Genomic DNA, 17920 nt, shown 5'->3' with positions numbered 1-17920 from the left:
ACAAGCCCATCTGTCTCTTAAGAGTACTCTTATCCATATTTCTTCCTCCTGGACTCTAAATTCCCAGGGGCAATAGAACATCCAGTTCGTCTTTATGACAGGTACTCATTATTTGTTGATTTACTCTCCAACACCCAAGTAGTAGAAAAGCTGGCAAAATGTTTAAATTAACTCTACGACTTAAAACACTGTAAATCTAAGTAATGTATTTACAAAGATATTTAAGATTGGTCACAACTGAATAATGAATCCATAAATTAGTAGGAATGTACAAGTTTATTATTAAATTCACATTTTATAGGAATAATCTGTCCAAAGTATAAAAAAATCTAATGTTCACTTAAAATAGAAATATACACTGTAAATTAAGCAACTGCCCATCATATTTTCTTCGTGTGCCTGTTATGAAAAATGTCCACTGTTGTTTCATGACATGGTCTTAAATCAAAATCACAATATCCAAGGGAAAAACGACCCTAAGAAGAGAAGAAAAGAATTTTTTAACAAAGAACCAAAGCCATGCTAAAATGATACAAAAAGAGTGCTACCTACCCATAAGGCTATATCCTACCTGTGGTTTCTTAAAATAATCCAGTCCCCTTCCAATCTTAATCATCCATCCATTGTTGAACCTATTAAAATAAGTATATAGTATAAATTCCAGAAAGGCCAGACAATTATCAAAGCTGTAGGGTATGAAGTGTCAGCAAATCTCCCCCTAAAAGAAAACCTTTTCCTCCAGTAGCATGAGTTGAACCAAACCTGAGGTAACTCATGGGCTGTGTCTACAATGAAACAAAACATTCAGAGAAACCATGGGTTGATTTGATTAAGTGATAAAAGAGTTTAACAATTACATTAAAACTTACTCTTGAGCCCTGGCCAGGTGGCTCAGTTGGAGCATCATCCCATACACCAAAAGGTTGTGGGTTTGACTTCTGGTCAGGGCCCATACCTAGGTTTCAGGTAAGATCCCTGGTCGGGGCATGTAAAAGATGCAAATGATTGATGTTTCTCTCTCACATCAATGTTTCTTTCTCTTTCTCTCTGTCTTTGTCTCTGTCTCTCTTTCTCTCTCCCCCCCTTCCTCTCTCTAAAATCAATAAACATATCCTTGGGTGAGGATAAAAAACTTCCTCTTGAATTTCAGCTTGCTGCTGATAAAACTTTCCTGTTCTGCCAATACGTGGTTTCAAAGTATACTCAGGCAGACTGTGGTGGTGGTTCAGGGGTTTCCTACCTAGGGATGGGGGACATAAGCAGGAAGAACTGTGGATCCTGACCTCTGTCTGCTTCAACCACAGCAGCTGCACTGTCATTTTGCATTTAGGTTGTGCTTAAGTTTTTCCTAAGATTGGGGGTGCCATTGATATCTATATATATAAAAGCCCAGTGACTGGAATGGCAGAACGACCAGAACGACTGGTGGCTATGACGCGCACTGCGGCAGCAAACCAGCCTGATCCAGGCCCCGATCGGCCACCGCCCGCCCCCCCCGCACCCAGCCCCCGATTGGCCCCCCAACACCCCACCTGGGCGGGCCACCCAGACCCCACCTGTGCATGAATTCGTGCACTGGGCCTCTAGTAAACATATGAAAGGCACTGTGCTAAAACACAGGGAACATACCACTAAAAAAACTACATATACTGTTTTTTTATGGACACAGTATACTGTCATGCCTACTAGATATTTTATAAAGTGTAAGAAGTAAAGCCACATTAAATAAATATCAGTATCACATAAATGGAAATAAATACCATAACACAATTATGTATAATTGAATAGACAGAAAAGTACTTCCTCTTCTTACATGACATAGAACATGTAAATTCTTTGCATCAGGAATTCTGAAACACATCCAGAACAAAATAAGCCAGACTTTTTTTTTCTTCAAAAGTGAAAAGATACTAGAATTGAGCTTTATTTAAAAACTTCAATATTTAGCCCTAACCGGTTTGGCTCAGTGGATGGAGCGTCGGCTTGAGGACTGTAAAGTCCCAGGTTCGATTCCAGTCAAGGGCATGTACCTTGGTTGCGGGCACATCCCCAGTAGGAGGTGTGCAGGAGGCAGCTGGTCGATGTTTCTCTCTCATCGATGTTTCTAACTCTCTATCCCTCTCCCGTCCTCTCTGTAAAAAATCAATAAAATATATATTAAAAAAAACTTCAATATTTAAATGGAATATTTATGTGCAATTATATACAACTTAAGAGAAGTAAAAATAAGTATTTTTCAACGGCATAAGTGTTAAAATATTACTATATACCAACCTAATTTCTCGGTCATGTATGGAAGAAGAATATTCCAATTCCAACAGCACTCCATGATTCCTAAGTGATGCTTTTATTTCTTCCAGGCCACTAATTTGCTGCGCTTTCCCAAAGCCCTATTAATAGGAAAAAGTATCATTTTCTGACTCAGTTATTAATATTTTAAATTATCCCTGAGCTATGCAATGTGTATCATAGGTGAATTCAAATGGAAAGATTAAAAAATAAAATAAAATGGAAAAATTCTACACTAGTTTCAATGTCTATTAATCTCAAAGAAGCCAGCAAAGAATATGAAGTAGTTTATGAGCAATTGTTTTTATCAAAAGAATTGTTTTTTTCTAATGTGGACATAGTTCTGTCCTACCTCCTAAAATATATTTATAGTAATGCTGGTTAGTTATTCAGATGGGACTGGCTTGTTTTCAAATTAATCCTAGAAATCTGAAGTATTTAGAAACATTCCTATGTAAGTCAAAATCAAGAGAGAGATGCCCACTACCATGCTATGATTCCCCAGAATGCCAATGCAATCAATCAAGATAAAGAGATACACGTGACAACTAGTAGGGAAAACACACACACAAAATTGTCAACAGTGGAGACAGTGTGATTGTCTCTTAGAACATGCAAGAGACTAAACTGACAAACTATTTAAATCCAGTTTAGCAAGCTGGCCAATTGCAAGCTACAAGACACTAAAATCAACAGCATTTTCTCAAGGTGTTTTATGCCCATCGTTAGAAAATAAGTTCACCCCAAGGAAATACCTCTAGCTGAAGCATTACGTCCAGGTTTTCCTTGCTTGAACTGAATCTTGTAACTGAATAAAATGAAGTTAAGAAAGAGTAAATGCCTTCAGATACCTACTTCATCCAGGGAGGTCAGAAGATGAATGGTTTGTACTTTACATGGTCTCTTGATAAGCATCTCACAAAATCGAAGGAAGTTATACAGCTGAAAGACATTAGGATGGGTTACTACTACCTTACACATTTTAAATAACATTCATCACATGTTAGTGGGTTACACTTACCTGATGAGTATGTCTAATATAAGGGTCTTCTATCCAAACTTCTCTCACTGTCTCATTAAGGTATTCTTGAAAAAGCGACTCATAACTGAATCCTGTTGCATTCTCCTCTATTTTAATTTGCTTGTGATACTTTCCATCTACAAAACATAAGCTTTACTAAAACAACTAGTGACAACTTATTTATTTTTGTACTTATTACATTTATATATAGTGATTCTTCAGGATCAGATACAATTTAATTGTTTTTAACTCCTCCACTCAGTAAACGTTGTTTAATTCCTGGTGTATACCAGGCACGTGGCAGGATGCTACACATACAGAGGTAAATAAGGCAAACCATCCACAAGTGACTCCTGCCTTTACAGAGGCCACGCACGTGGGAAGGTCCAGAGATTTCTCGGAACAGGTTCCTGAGCTGATTCCTAGGAACCAGGCATTTTATTCAAGAGAAGACTGTATGCATAACGATATCTGATATTCTTGTCACCATAAGTAGAACTGCAGTGGCTATCTGGTCCTTCTCTTTAGATTTAAGTCTTTTTTTAGAAATATATTTTATTGATTTTTTACAGAGAGGAAGGGAGAAGGATAGAGAGTTAGGAACATCGATGAGAGAGAAACATGGATCAGCTGCCTCCTGCAAACTCCATACTGGGGATGTGCCCGCAACCAAGGTACATGCCCTTGACTGGAATCGAACCTGGGACCCTTCAGTTTGCAGGCCGACGCTCTATCCACTGAGCCAAACCAGTCAAGGCTAGATTTAAGTCTTTTATGTCCTGCAATTTAATAGCTAAAGTGAGTTTAAATACATAAATGCAATATAATATGAAGTTCAGAAGTCTTTATTAGAACTCGTATGGGAGAGTTTTAAACAGAAATTGATAGTACTTCTCAATAACCCAAGCCAAAGACTAGGGTGCCCAGAGGGTCAGTAGGATTCATTAAAGTTGAATAATTATTAAATAAGTTATCAAAGATCTTTAAGATTTATATTTATGGTTGTAAACTAGAATGCTCATGAGGAGAGAACTAATAATAAATAGGGAACAATACTACAGCATCTCTAATCTGAAATGTTCTGTTTTACAACAAAACTCCAAAGACGGCCCTAACCAGTTTGGCTCAGTGGATAGAGCATCGACCTGTAGACTGAAGGGTCCCAGGTTCGATTCCGTTCAAGGGCATGTACCTTGGTTGTGGGCACATCCCCAGTAGGGGGTGTTCAGGAGGCAGCTGATCCATGTTTCTCTCTCATCAATGTTTCTAACTCTCTATCCCTCTCCAGTCCTCTCTGTAAAAAATCAATAAAATATATTTAAAACAAAAACAAAAACTCCAAAGACGTCCCAGGAGTTTCTTTAGATACTTTAGTATTTTGGTCATATTATGAAGAGAAATACATAGGATTCATATTCAGTATTCCTCTGTAGTGTTAATTTAAACTGGGTCCACACATAAGCTTAATGGGGATCTGCGAATTCCTTAGAACAGCAGGCAAAGGTCTGTAGTCTTTATAGCTTTCATCAGATTCTCAAGAGGGTGTCTGACTACCACCTCACTCCCCACTCAGCCCCCAAAGAGGTTAAGAATAGCTTCTGTACAGGGGAGCAGAAATGCAGAGTAAACGGGTCCACTCCACCGAGCTCCAACAGCAGGGCCAGAAACACAGGGTGAAATGGGCTTTGGGGGAGGGGGAGTAAGATCGGGGGTGGGGAGAGGGGGTTAATCGGGGGAAAAGGAGACATATGTAATACTTAAAACAATAATAAAATGAAAGAAAAGGGCTTTGGCAATAGTGTACGAACACATCCTCTAACACAGCCTCTTTACCTTCTTTTTCTTGATCCAAGTACTTCTTTATGTTTTCTGCTCTATCCATGTAGTCGGAAATTTTTTTCCTGAGATTACATTTCTTTGTATCATCTTTGGTGCCTACAAATTACACAAATATAGTCCCAAGTTTCAAAACGGTTTTCCTATGTAGTGCAAGCATTATTTCCCAGCTTCCCAAGTCTCCCGCACATCTCCTATCCCATAGCAAGGTGTGCCTCGGTCCTCAAAGACACAAAGTTGACTTGATCAGCGGTGCACGAAGCACCTGAGGCAGTTTTCCTTAGGAGTGGGCCCTCCTGCACTGTGTCTCACTGCTGGACACACCAAACCTGGTGAGGCAACAGAGCTGGCTTATTACATGTCAAACCGAGTCTGAGCGCTGTTTTGCCCTAATCACCCACAAGTTTGAAATCTTAGCATCATAATAATAAAAAACAGAGCTGACAATACAGTATCTATCTTTCTCCCACAAAACCGGCTTCTCTTCCAGACTTCTCCGTTATAGTTGATGCTCAATCATTTTCCTAGCCACCCCGAAATGTAAGGTAATTTTGAATATACTTTATCAGTAAAATCTTACCCCCAAATCCCATCCCCCGAACCCAATCATTAACCACTTCACTTCTGGTTCTTTCCTTCCTTTTGATATGGGTTATACTTCCCATGACAATTCCATTTTTAAACTCTTAGTTTTGAAAACATTTTATTTTGAATTAATTTTATCTTTTTGGAAAGTTGCAAAGATGGTATAATCCCTTCATTCAGATTAACACATCACATATACATAGTACAATGATCAGAGACAGGAAATTAACATTGATTCAACACTATTAGCTCATCTATAAACCTATTTCTCCAATTTTTCCACGAAAGAAAGGTTGTTTTCTGGTCCAGGATCCCACAGAGCATTTAGTTGTCATGTCTCCTCCTTTGTGTACTCCCAATTTGCAATAGTTCCTTAGACTCTCTCTCTGCCTTTTATGACCTTGACATTTAGGAAGAGTAGTGGTCAGTTATTTTGTAGAATGTTTCTCATTTTTGGCTGTTGATGTTTTCTCATGATTAGAGTTATGCTTTATTGGCAAGAAAAATCACCGAAGTGTTGCACCCTTCTCAGTGGGCACATGATGTCAATGAAAACTCTGGTCACTTGGTTATGGTGGAGTTCACAAAATCTCTCCACTATAAAATCACTACTTTCTCCTTTGTTGTCTTGAGGAAAGGCATCCTGTTTTTCACCACTCTTTGACCTATTAATTTTAGCCTCCATCGAGGGTCCTAAGAGAGACAAGCCCTGGGAGGCAACGTTAATTACAGCGCTGCTTTGTAAAGACTTTAAATGGTTTCTCCTTGTCTATGAAATGAGTAAAATCTCTAGCAGTCAAGGCCGTCCAGTGTGCTCCAAGACCCAACCTACCTTTAATCTTTACTTCTCACTCTTCCTCTATAGACATATGGTGAAACAAAGTGGACTGCTTATTTGGTTAAACAGGACAGAGAGAATTTGAACACTATCAACTGAATGTCAGGTTTCTGAAATTCTGCTAATCCTCCAAAGGCCCTGTATAAAAAGCCACGTCCACTTTTTCACCCCCAAATGACCTTCAACTTTAAATCCTTCCTGTACTTGGGCATAGCTCTCTCCTGGCACTTACTCCCTGTCTTAGAGTTATTTTCCGTCTGTACCTTAACCTGTAAGATCCTGTCACTGTCTCTGTAACCTCGTCAGGCTCAGTGGAGCACACTGCAACAGCACTCCTGTGAGTCTCCTGCTTCAGACTCCCAAAGCGCCAGGATGAGCAGTGCTCCGCCTGACCAACACTGTACACCATCTCTCTTTTTGGGAGTCAGTACACCACAGTCTTTAAAGCAGCGGTTCTCAAACTGTGGGTCGTGACCCCTTTCGCAGTCGAACGACCCTTTAATATGGGTCGCCTAAGACCATCCTGCATATCAGTTATTTACATTACGATTCATAACAGTAGCAACATTACAGTGATGAAGTAGCAACGAAAATAATTTTATGGTTGGGTCACAACATGAGGAACTGTATTTAAAGGGCCAGAAGGTTGAGAACCACTGCTTTAAAGCCTTCCCTTCCAAATGCGACTCTAGCAATAGTAGTAGAACTGGAAAGCAAACTTTTTTTGCTATAAAATGAGGATAACATCACCTCCTTCATAGTACAGCTGTTAGAATGAAATGAGATCATGCCTTTAATGTGTTCTGCACAGTGCCTGGCACTCAGCACTCATAAGTGCTAATACTCTTATTGTTACCATCCTCCTCACCATTACATGGATCCTGGGGGCAGACGCTCAATGCACAGGCATGGAAACATGGAACAGACTGATGAATCTCAGAAGGAAGGAGGGCAGGGGAGGGCAGGAAGAGATTAACCAAAGATCTTATATGCATACTAGAAGCCCAGTGCACAGATTCGTACTCCGGTGGGGGTCCCTCAGCCTGGCCTGCAGGGATCGGACCGAAACTGGCAGTCTGACATCCCCTGAGGGGTCCTGGATTGTGAGAGGGCGCAGGCCAGGCCAAGGGACCCCACCAGTGCACAAATCCGTGCACCGGGCCTCTAGTAACATTATAAACAGGCTAAAAGACAAGGGGGTTTTGGGGGGAGGCCAGACTAGGAGCTCCAGGGTGAGGGAAGCAAGGGCTGGTCTTAATTTAAAACAATTACTGGGCATCTACTATGTACCAGAGATTGTGCTGGTGTTAGGGTTTTGGGTACTTCACAACACTGTACCCAAACTTTATGTAACAAAGTCTCACTGTCCACACCCACAATTTAGCATTTCTCACACCAAATATCAGTAAATCTCATTCTTATGGAAAAACAAAATGTTTTCTTCTACCACCATGTGATTTTATTTTTGTTTACTTTTCATGAAACTCCTAAACAGAAAAGTAAGAGTAACAGTGTCATGAACATCCTTATTCCCCAGCACCTAGAAAGTGTTAGCGTTTTGCCACATTTGTTTCAGCGCTTCTTCCCGGAATACTTCGGTCTGCATCTCTAAAAATTCAAGAAGTTTTTAAAAAGTTTTCTAAGAAAACCTACTGCCTAACAACGATCATAATTTTAATGTTGCCAAATCCATATTCTAACTTTCCAAAATGATCTAAAAAGGTCTTCTACCGTTCGTTCAAACACAAGTCCTATAAGGGCATATGAATTATATTTGGTTATGTCTCTTAAAATTCTATAGCAATACCCCCCTTTTCTTGCTGACATCCACCTATTAGATATATAAAAGGAATCAGACCATTTGACCAGTAAAATGCACCACCTTCTGCATCTGGCTGCTTCCTCGCGGTGCCCAGGAATCACGAACTCACACTCCGCCGCTCCTTTCTCTGTCTCCCTTCCCCCCTCCCTTACCCCTTCCCCCCCTCCCCTTCCCCCTTCCCCCCCCTCCCCTTACCCCTTCCCCCCCCTCCCCTTACCCCTTCCCCCCCTCCCCTTACCCCTTCCTTCCCTCCCCTTACCCCTTCCCCCTCCCTCCACCCCCACCCCTCCAGGGCTCCGGGCTCACCTTTGAGAACCTGCAGCAGCAGGTCGATGCCCTCCTGGTAACACACCAGCGCCTGCGGGTACCGGGACTCGGCGTCCAGCTCCACCGCCCGCTTTAGCACAGTGACGGCAGCTACGCCCCCGGGGTCCGGCCCCGGCCCGGGTTTGGCCATGATCCTGGGAACCCCGCTCCGCCTCCCGCCCAGTCCGAGCTGGAGGGGTCCGCGGCGCTTCCGGGAGGCGGTCACGTGACTCCGACAGGAGCCGGCTCGCGCTCCGGGTGGCCCTGGCGTGGAAGGGAGTCGGCCGGAACTTTGAAAAGGGCAGCACTTTGCCCGGACCGTGGCGGCCGGATTTGAGGGGAGCACTCGGTGGTGTCAGTTCAGCTTCCTGTCGGCGGGCAAGCTGGGGCTTCGCAGCGTTTAGCGCCCGTAGGTGAGTGGGGGATGCGTAGCCCCAAGTGTGGCGGTTTTGCCGGGCGTCCCCAGCTGGGAGCCCTGTGTAGACGCGGGTTGATTTCCCCCGTTTGCGTTGATGGGTCGCGGGGCCGAGGCGTGCACTGGCCGGACGCGGTCCCTTTGGCGTCCGGAAAGCCGGCGGCCGCCCCGATCGCGCCCCAGAGGGAGGGGTTCCGGGACGCGAACCCGGATTCGGGAAGCGCCGGGGTCGGGCCGCCTGGGCTGCGCAGCTGGGGAAGGGGCCTCTCGTGCGGTTTAGTATTTTCGGTGCTTCTGTCTTTTCGGTGCTTCTGCCTGATGCATGACGCTGGCCTTCCAAGTGGGCATGCCGTGTAGTTTAATTTGTTGTTACTGCAGATGCAAACTTGCTTGATGTTTAAAATGCTGCATTTTAGAAGGCGAACCTGCCGAAATGAGCAGATAAACGATTCGTCATTTTACTAAAAGCTGTGATTTTGCAACCGTGGTTTGGTCGCCAGGTACCCAAAGCTGCTTGTGCTGGCTATTTTTTTGCCAAAAGGCACTTAGGAGGCCTGCCTAGTGCTTGTTAGGCTTTAGGAATTCAAAGAAGAGAAGCTCTTTGCCTTTGTCATTACATAGATGTCTCTTTAGGAAAGGAAGTAGTTTGTTGTGTTTTTAAACAGAAACAATTACATGCATGGTCACTGTACAAGAGCAGCAATAACGATCTATTTGACATTACAGGAGGAAAAGAGGAAAAATTGCCCTTAGTAGCCTGCCCACCCCCCAAGGGTATGTTAACATGTTTCTGATAGCCTCCCACACATTCACAGACTTTTTTTTTTTTGAAAATGGGATTATAGTTCTCGTGTGATGCATGTACTTTCCTACTTTTGCATTAGTGCAAGAGACAGGTTATTATTTGAGGTGGTAAACACAATACAATGTACAGATGATGTGTTGTGGAACTGTGCGCCTGAAACCTGTGTAATTTTGTTAACCAGCGCCACCCCAATACATTCAATGAAAAGGAAAAAAATAATAAAATAGAAACCCTTTGGATAAAAAAGAAAGAAAATTTATTGTAAAGTAGAAGATATTATCATTGTTTCAAGGTCCAAGAGTTATGAAGAATAACCTTTATAAAAACTTAGAGCTTTTGACTACCACACCTTCTGAAGTCTGTTAACTTAAACTTCATTCATTGAGTAAAATTTAATTGATTGCCTGTTACATGGCAGGTGCTGCTTTAGGTGGATGCTTGGGATATATCAGAACAGACGGAACAGACCAAAAACAAAACAAAATTTTTAAATCCTGTCTTGGTGGAACTAACATTCTATTGGGTGGAGATAGACAATAAACCACAAACCTAACACATAATTAAATTATGTCAGAAGATAAGTGCTATGGAAAGAATAGAGGAAGAGGGATCGAATGAGGCGAGTTGGCAATTGTGGTGTGGGTCAAAATGTTAAATAATGGAATCAGAGTAGACCTCATTGAGAAGATGAGATTTGAGCCAAAAATTGAAAAAAGTCAGAGAATTAACCATATGAACATCAGGAGCAGGAGCAGCCATTACAAGGGAGAATGCCTGCCTGGCAAGTTTAGAACCAACAAGGGGACCAATATGTTTAAAGATGGAGCAAGAGAGTAATTGGCCATGAAGTGTAAGGGGTGGGGGAGGGAGTGTGAGGACTGGCTATCACTCCAATGGAAATGGATAGGCATTGGAGGTTTTTCATTTTTTAATAAATAATTTTAGAATAGTTTTAGATTTTAGGAACTTGTGAAGATAGCACAGAGATTCTACATACCCCAGGCCCAGTCTCCCCTTTTAACACCTTCCAGTAGTGTAATTGATGAACCAATATTGATAGCTTATTAACTAAAGGTGATATGTCATTTAGATTTTTTTAGATTTTACCTGATGTCCTTTTCCTGTTCCAGAATCCCATCCAAGATACTATATCACTACATTTTGTCATCGTGTCTCCTTAGGCTCCTCGTAACTATGACAGTTTCTCAGACCTTCCTGTTTATGGTGACCTTGACAATTTGGGGGCAGTCCGGTGTTTTGTACAATGTCTCTCAATTGGAGTTTGATGTTTCTCCCATAAGAGTGGTGTTTCGGGGTTCTGGGAAGAAGACCACAGAGGTGAAGTGCCTGTCGCATTCTGCCATATCAAGGGCACATGCTATGAACTTGACTGTTATTACAGTTGATGTTAATCTTTCTAGCTGACATCCTGTTGGTCAGGTTTCTCTAGTGCAGTGTTATTTCCCCCCTTTCTATTCTGTCCTCTGGGAACAGGTCATTGAACACAGCCCTCACTTCAGGGGCGAGTGGTTTTGCTCGACCTCTTTGAGGAGGGAATAGCTACATCAACTATTTGGAATTCTTCTGTAAGGAAGATATGTTTTTTTCTCTGTCATTAATTTAATTTATTCACTTAATTATGTCAGTATGGACTCATAGTTATTTTTATTTTTATTTTTATTGTTAAAAGTATTACATATGTCCCTACTTTCCCTATTGACCCCTTCTGGCCTGCTCCTGCCCCCCCCCCCCCCCCCCCCCCCCCCCCCCGATCCAGGCCTTCCCCACAACTCATGGTTATTTTACGGTTTGGATTATAAGCCAGTACTTCATTACTTATTTTGTTGCTCATATTATTCCAGTTTTAGCCATTGGGAGCTCCTTCAGTGGGCTCCTATGTCCCTTTGACATACTTTATCATTTTGATTTTTTGAATAGTTCTTTCTAGCACTACAAGATGTCCCACACTCACCTTTGTATTTCCCCTGCTGCAGTCATGTATCAACTATTTCTCCAAGGAGCTCTGGTTCCTTTCCTTAGAGAATTCTACTAGAAACTATGATCTAGGCACTGGGCATGCTCATTGCTATTCGGTCATCTGAGCTAACAAAGTTAAACTATGTTACAACCATGTATATAATTGTGTCTATATCCATTAATACCTATATTGAGCTGAACATGAGTTCCAACTCTAATCCTGTATCATTGGACCATAGGGATCATTCTAGCCTTCCCTTCTTATGTGTACCCTTCTCCAGCAGTGACAAACCTGGCTCTTCAGAAGGTTTTGAGCAGAGGAGTTGACATGAGCTGATTTAGGATTTAATGAGGTGATTGCTACTATGGAGGAAAGACAGGAAGAATGGAATGAAGGCCAGTTAGGAGGTTTGCGTTGAATTGTGATAAGAGAAAGATTTAACAAAGTGTGAAGCTAATTGAGTTGGGTTAGTATATAATGTTTAATTTGGAAGGCAGAAGTATGGTACAGAAGTATGGTAGAGAAAATAATTTAGCATTATTTATTTGATTGGAGGGCCACAGGACTAAGTATCTCTTCTAAGGAAGCCTTGATTCAAATCCTATATAATAAAAGGCTAATATGCAAATCGACTGAACGGTGGAATGACCGGTCTGACTGGTCGCTGTGACGTGCACTGACCACCAGGGGGCAGACGCTCAACGCAGGAGCTGCCCTGTGGTGGTCAATGCGCTCCCACAGGCGGAGTGCCGCTCAACCAGAAGCTGGGCTCATGGCTGGCAAGCGCTGTGGGGAGCAGGCCTAAGCCGTCAGTTGGACATCCCCCAAGGGCTCCTGGACTGTGAGAGGGTGCAGGCCGGGCTGAGAGACCACCCCCTCCCTCCCAGGGCACGAATTTCGTGCGCAGGGCCTCTAGTATGTATAAACAACCAGCCAGTAAACAGTGGGTGATTTCAGCTAGAAACTGTTAATGCTGCATTGTATTGATTGAGGTCCAAAGTCATGCATCTTATCTTTCTGCTTTCACTATATATCAGTATAGTGAGCTATAATTGTTGTGTCTAAATAAACATGACTTTTTTATTGAAGTCATAGAAGCAATGTGTGTTTGTTAAAAAATAGTTTTAAAAAGCACAACTAGACAGAAAAGAGCGTTCTGCTTTACCTTTTAACATAAAAGTGTTATGATTTAGTGAAAACGCACTGGACTAGGTATTAATGGAATTGAGTTCTAGACCATATACTTCCTGGATAGCTGAGTACCCTTGGGTGAACTTTCTGGGATTCATGTTCCTCCTATTTAACATAAGAGGGTTGTCAGTTCTAATGCTAGGATTTGGGATTCCTTCTGTCCCTTCCGCTCTTTAATTTTTTGTGATTCTATAACAAAGCTTTCTTTCTGTGCCCTCATTGTTGGAGTAGATTTTTTAAATGATGGGCTTTAGTAGCCCCCATTGCTCCAATTTTGTTGAATCCTCTGAGACTCTAATTCATTTGGCAAAAATGGGATGTGGTTCATATATAATTACTACCTGTGGTTTTGCTGAACTCCAACTAAAACATTTACAATAACTTAATTCTTGCCTTTATTGTATTAAAATAACCAAGGTTTTACTCTTACACTTCAGTCAAGTTTACAATTAACTTGTTTCATTTTTGTAGCCAGAGGGGGGACTGTTCATTTTCAAGACATATTTGACCCAGAGATCTGTTTTCTCTGCAGAGTTCGGCCACCGCACTCATGGCCGGCATTTTGCGCTCGGTGGTTCAGAGGCCCCCCGGACAGACTACACGTAAGTTTTCATTTTCAAGAGTTATCTTTTTTTGTTTCTTTCTTTCTGCACAATTTTTCTTTTTCTTTTCTAATTAACAAAACATATGAGCAAGTTAAGCTTAACTATTTTTATATATTAATCTTTTAAGGTTGAGGGTTAATTTTGTTTATTTGTGATTTATCTGCTGTTATATCCCTAAACATTTAGAATCACAAAAGGTCTAAAATTTTAGGTGTTGTTTTTTTTTTTTTCCCTCTTCAATTATGAAAAGAGTACATTTTCAGTCTTAGGAAATTAGAAAAAGATAGAAAAGAAGAAAAAACAGTCTCCCAGAGACCGTTCATGTTTGTATTGTCATGTATTTTCCTCAAGCCTTTTTTTTAGAAACTGTGGTGGTGCAGCTTAACCTATTCATGAGGGCCAGAGTCTTGATCAGGGGTGGGGAACAGTCTGCTAAGGCCTATGAAACCATTAGATTTGGCCCCAGCCAGTTTGGCTCAGAGGATAGAGCACCTTCTCTCATTGTGCCATCTCTGCAGTACAGGGAGGTCATGATGGGAATGATTATTGCCCATCCAGAGAGCAGTTTCCTGGAATGAAGGATTGGCACTGAGCCCTTTCTCTTTTGCAGGCTGAGAGAAACAGGACTGGAGGATTATAGGAAGGGAACAAGAGATAGGAACTAGGAGTGATGATATTGTTGGGACTAGAAAGAAAAGTGGAAACTCATTTTGACTTTTCTTTTACATTGTCTTGTTGAAGGTGAATAATTGCACATTGTCTAGAGCAGGGGTTGGCAAACTGCAGCCTGCAGGCCAAATCCAGCCCACCACCTATTTTTGTAAATAAAGTTTTATTGGAACACAGCCACCTCCATTTGTTTATTATATTGTTTAGGCTATGTTTGCCCTATAGTGGCAGAGTTGAGACTTGGCAATGGAAACCATATAGGTCCAAGCTAGAAATATTCACTATCTGGTCCTTTAGGGAAAATATTGCCAACCCCTGGTCTAGTAGTCTATATATAATTAATGTGGTTTATTTTATTTTATAATATGTTAGTGGTAAGGTTCATGCAGCGGGCTGAAGTTAATGCTTAAAATTACAGGTTAGGCCCTACCCGGTTTTGGCTCAGTGGGTAGAACATCGGCCTGTGGGCCGAAGGGTCCCAACTTTGATTCCAGTCAAGGGCACATACCTTGGTTGCAGGCTCCTTCCTGGCTCGCGCCCTGGTTGGGGCGAGTGCAGGAAGCAAACAATCGATTTGTTTCTCTCACACCAGTATTTCTCTCTGTCTTTCCCTGAGGATTAAAATAAATAAATAAATGAATGAATGACTAAAATCAATAAAAACATTTTAAAAAGTAAATAAAATTACAGGTTTGGTAAAAAACAAACTTTTGTCACCCAAAAATTGATATGGGTTTCTGCACTAGACAGTTCTAAAAAACTAATGTTTCATATTATATTTTAGACGGTGACAAAAGGTGTGGAGTCTCTCGTTTGTACAGATTGGATTCGTCATAAATTTACCAAGTCAAGGATTCCAGATAAAGTAAGAACAAGGATTCTTTGTTTTAATGTTACTATTTTTTAAAACATGTTATTTTTAGAAAGATAAAATAACTTGGTACACAAAATTTGTGCTAGGGGCTCAGCCCTCGCAGCCCAGCCTCATCCAGAAGGTCGTTCGGCTGTCCAGTTTAATTAGCATAGTATACTTTTATTATTATAGATTAGGGATGAGATCATTATGTTGTTATTTGGGGGTTTTTTGGTTTTGTTTTGGGTTTTTTGGTGTTTTTTTTTTTTTTTAGGGAAAAAAGGAGGTACATATAAACTATGTAAGTTGAAAACTTACCATTTACGATTCTTCCTTTCTAGGTGTTTCAGCCTTCACCAGAAGATCATGAAAAATATGGTGGGGATCCACAGCACCCTCATAAACTGCATATTGTTACCAGAATAAAAAGTACAAAAGGCCGTCCATATTGGGAAAAAGATGTAATAAAGATGCTTGGAATAGAAAAGGTATGCAAGTATTTTAGTCATCTTTAGCATGGTTTAATTTTGGCACTTTTTAAACTTTAAGGAATATATTTAATATTTTTTGCTTAAATGTATTATTTAGTGGAATGTATTTGGAAGTTTGATTTAGACAGAATGAGCCTTCATTAATTTTACTGAAGCATGGGACCATCTGTGCTTTTGAAATTGATCTCTAACACTATTTCCCTTTATTTGTAGGCGCACACTCCTCAAGTTCACAAGAACATCCCTTCCGTGAACGCGAAACTGAAAATGGTTAAACATTTGATAAGAATCAAGCCCCTGAAGTTGCCACAAGGACTCCCCACCGAGGAGGACATGGCTCACACCTGCCTCAAGAGCAATGGGGAGTTGGTAGTACGGTGGCAGCTAAAACCCGTGGACCAGAAAGCAATTAAGCCCTAATGCCAGAGCTGTTCCAGATTGAAAAGTGCAAATCATTTTTATTTAAAGATGTTAGAAGTGTTCTTATTAAAATATATTTTAAATGCTAGTCATTTTTGCTGACTAAACTTGGTGTGATTTTTTCTGACTATAGGCTTGGAGGTTTCCGTGCTATTATGTGGTTGAGTTCTCCTCCCTTTGCCCCTAATAGTTTCACTGCAAATGGGTAAGAATGGCATTGTTTGAACATTTAGGTTCAGATGTCTCCTCAGCAATCGAAATTAACTTAAAAAAGTTTTTTTGTTTTCTTGTTTAACTGAATTCAACGAGTTCTGTGAATGGCCCTGTGAGTGAGCGTTGTGTTGTGTGTTGGTGAAATCAGAGCTGCCCTTCAGGACCTCCCGTCTGTTCTGCCAGAGACCAGAGCTTCAGCCACAGTCGTTAAACCGTGGGCGCAGCTGGAGCAGCTGCTTTGTGCGGTGCCTCTAAGTCCATATGTGGACTTGGCTTCATTTTATACTTAAATGTAATACCAAAAACAGTATTCCCTCATTATAAATCTAATTTGGCCTAAAGTTTACTGGCGTTCTTTGAATTCCTAAGAAACCTCTACCAACAGTTGAGGTTGTTTTTTAAAAGAAGGGAGAAATATTTTAGGGAGAATTGTTCCATTTCCTTTTTTTCTATTTCAGGTACCTGGAAGGTGGGGGGAAGTAAGATTCTTAGGAGAGGGGCAGTACTGGGCCATTCTGTTGATGATGGTGAAGAATCTTCAAATTCTACTTACCCTTTGTTTTCCTTCCTTTCTTATAACATTTGGGCTGGGCAACATTGGCATAGTCATTGTTTGTGGTCCCAGTATCCATCCTGTCCTAGGTCTTTATGTTTTGGGGCATCAAGCAGAAGTGCCACCTGAAATGAAGCCAGAACAGATATCCCTAATAAATAAAGGCAATTACATTTTTAATTCAACAGTTAGTGAATATTATTGAAGGTCAAAGAGCTCAGTCTAACTGAAGAGAGACCGGTATGCCAAACAAAAGGTGTCCTTGCTGCATTTGGTTTGAGGACTATTGTGTATGTAAAAGTTGGCCCCTGCTGATTTACTGCCATTTCTTTTACGTTTGAAATATTAATGTTTAAAACAAAAAACAGGTTAATTTGTACCTAAAGAATATAATAAAGTTTGGGTAACTATTTTAACCTTAGCAGTTTGCAACTACAGGAAAGGATCTAAATGTTAAGTTGAATATTGAGAAATGAAATTGTCTAGAAGATGAAAAGTCTAGAGCAGTGGTTCTCAACCTGTGGGTCGCGACCCTTGTGGGGGTCGGACAACCCTTTCACAGGGGGCGCCTAAGACCATCGGAAAACATATATAATTACATATTGTTTTTGTGATTAATCACTATGCTTTAATTATGTTCCATTTGTAACAATGAAAATACATCCTGCATATCAGATATTTACATTATGATTCATTATAGTTATGAAGTAGCAACGACAATAATTTTATGGTTGGGGGTCACTACAACATGAGGAACTGTATTAAAGGGTCGAGTTAGGAAGGTTGAGAACCACTGGTCTAGAGGGAGGGTATGGACATAGGCTAGTGCATTGGTTTTCTATTGCTGCGTAGCACATTACCACAAACTTAGCTGCTTAAAACAACACATGCTTCTTCTTATCTGACCCTTTCTGTGGGTCAGAAGTCTGCGTTTAGCTGGGTAGTCTATCCAGGGTCTCAAAGGCTGCAAAAAAGGTGTTGGCCAAAGCCAGGGTCTTGTCAGAGCCCTGTCTGGGAAAGGGTCTGCTTC

At 41.2% G+C, this 17920-nt stretch overlaps 2 protein-coding genes across 4 annotated transcripts; one reads left to right on the top strand and one right to left on the bottom strand.

Annotated features, from left to right (window-relative positions):
• Positions 1 to 257: 257 nt before the first annotated feature.
• On the bottom strand, positions 258 to 8952 carry MITD1 (microtubule interacting and trafficking domain containing 1). Of its 3 annotated transcripts, XM_070396678.1 has the most exons (8): positions 8698 to 8940; positions 5144 to 5245; positions 3311 to 3447; positions 3186 to 3231; positions 3045 to 3097; positions 2275 to 2390; positions 572 to 632; positions 258 to 476 (listed from the first exon to the last, which is right to left on the bottom strand). In XM_070396678.1, exons 1-8 carry the CDS (start codon positions 8846 to 8848, stop codon positions 381 to 383), a joined length of 762 nt encoding a protein of 253 aa, XP_070252779.1. In that variant the 5' UTR covers positions 8849 to 8940; the 3' UTR covers positions 258 to 380. The 3 variants fall into 3 exon arrangements, with proteins under 3 accessions (XP_070252779.1, XP_070252777.1, XP_070252778.1); XM_070396676.1 differs by lacking the exon at positions 3045 to 3097 and having other exon boundaries at positions 3145 to 3231; positions 8698 to 8939; XM_070396677.1 differs by lacking the exons at positions 258 to 476; positions 572 to 632 and adding an exon at positions 1557 to 2132 and having other exon boundaries at positions 8698 to 8952.
• A 4669-nt stretch (positions 8953 to 13621) lies between these two features.
• MRPL30 (mitochondrial ribosomal protein L30) lies at positions 13622 to 16212 on the top strand. Its single transcript, XM_070396679.1, is given in 5 exon segments — positions 13622 to 13678; positions 13680 to 13688; positions 15145 to 15225; positions 15555 to 15701; positions 15918 to 16212. Coding segments are annotated over 5 exon segments (486 nt in total). The 5' UTR covers positions 13622 to 13636; the 3' UTR covers positions 16125 to 16212.
• The last annotated feature ends 1708 nt before the right edge of the window (positions 16213 to 17920 follow it).

This window comes from Myotis yumanensis, unplaced genomic scaffold (assembly GCF_028538775.1).
Source record: "Myotis yumanensis isolate MYYU_CA2020_CCGP unplaced genomic scaffold, mMyoYum1.0.hap1 SCAF_17, whole genome shotgun sequence".
In the NCBI taxonomy this organism is placed as follows: domain Eukaryota; kingdom Metazoa; phylum Chordata; class Mammalia; order Chiroptera; family Vespertilionidae; genus Myotis; species Myotis yumanensis.
The sequence above is the reverse complement of the archived record's forward strand: the minus strand, read 5'-3'. Positions and strand labels throughout refer to the sequence as shown.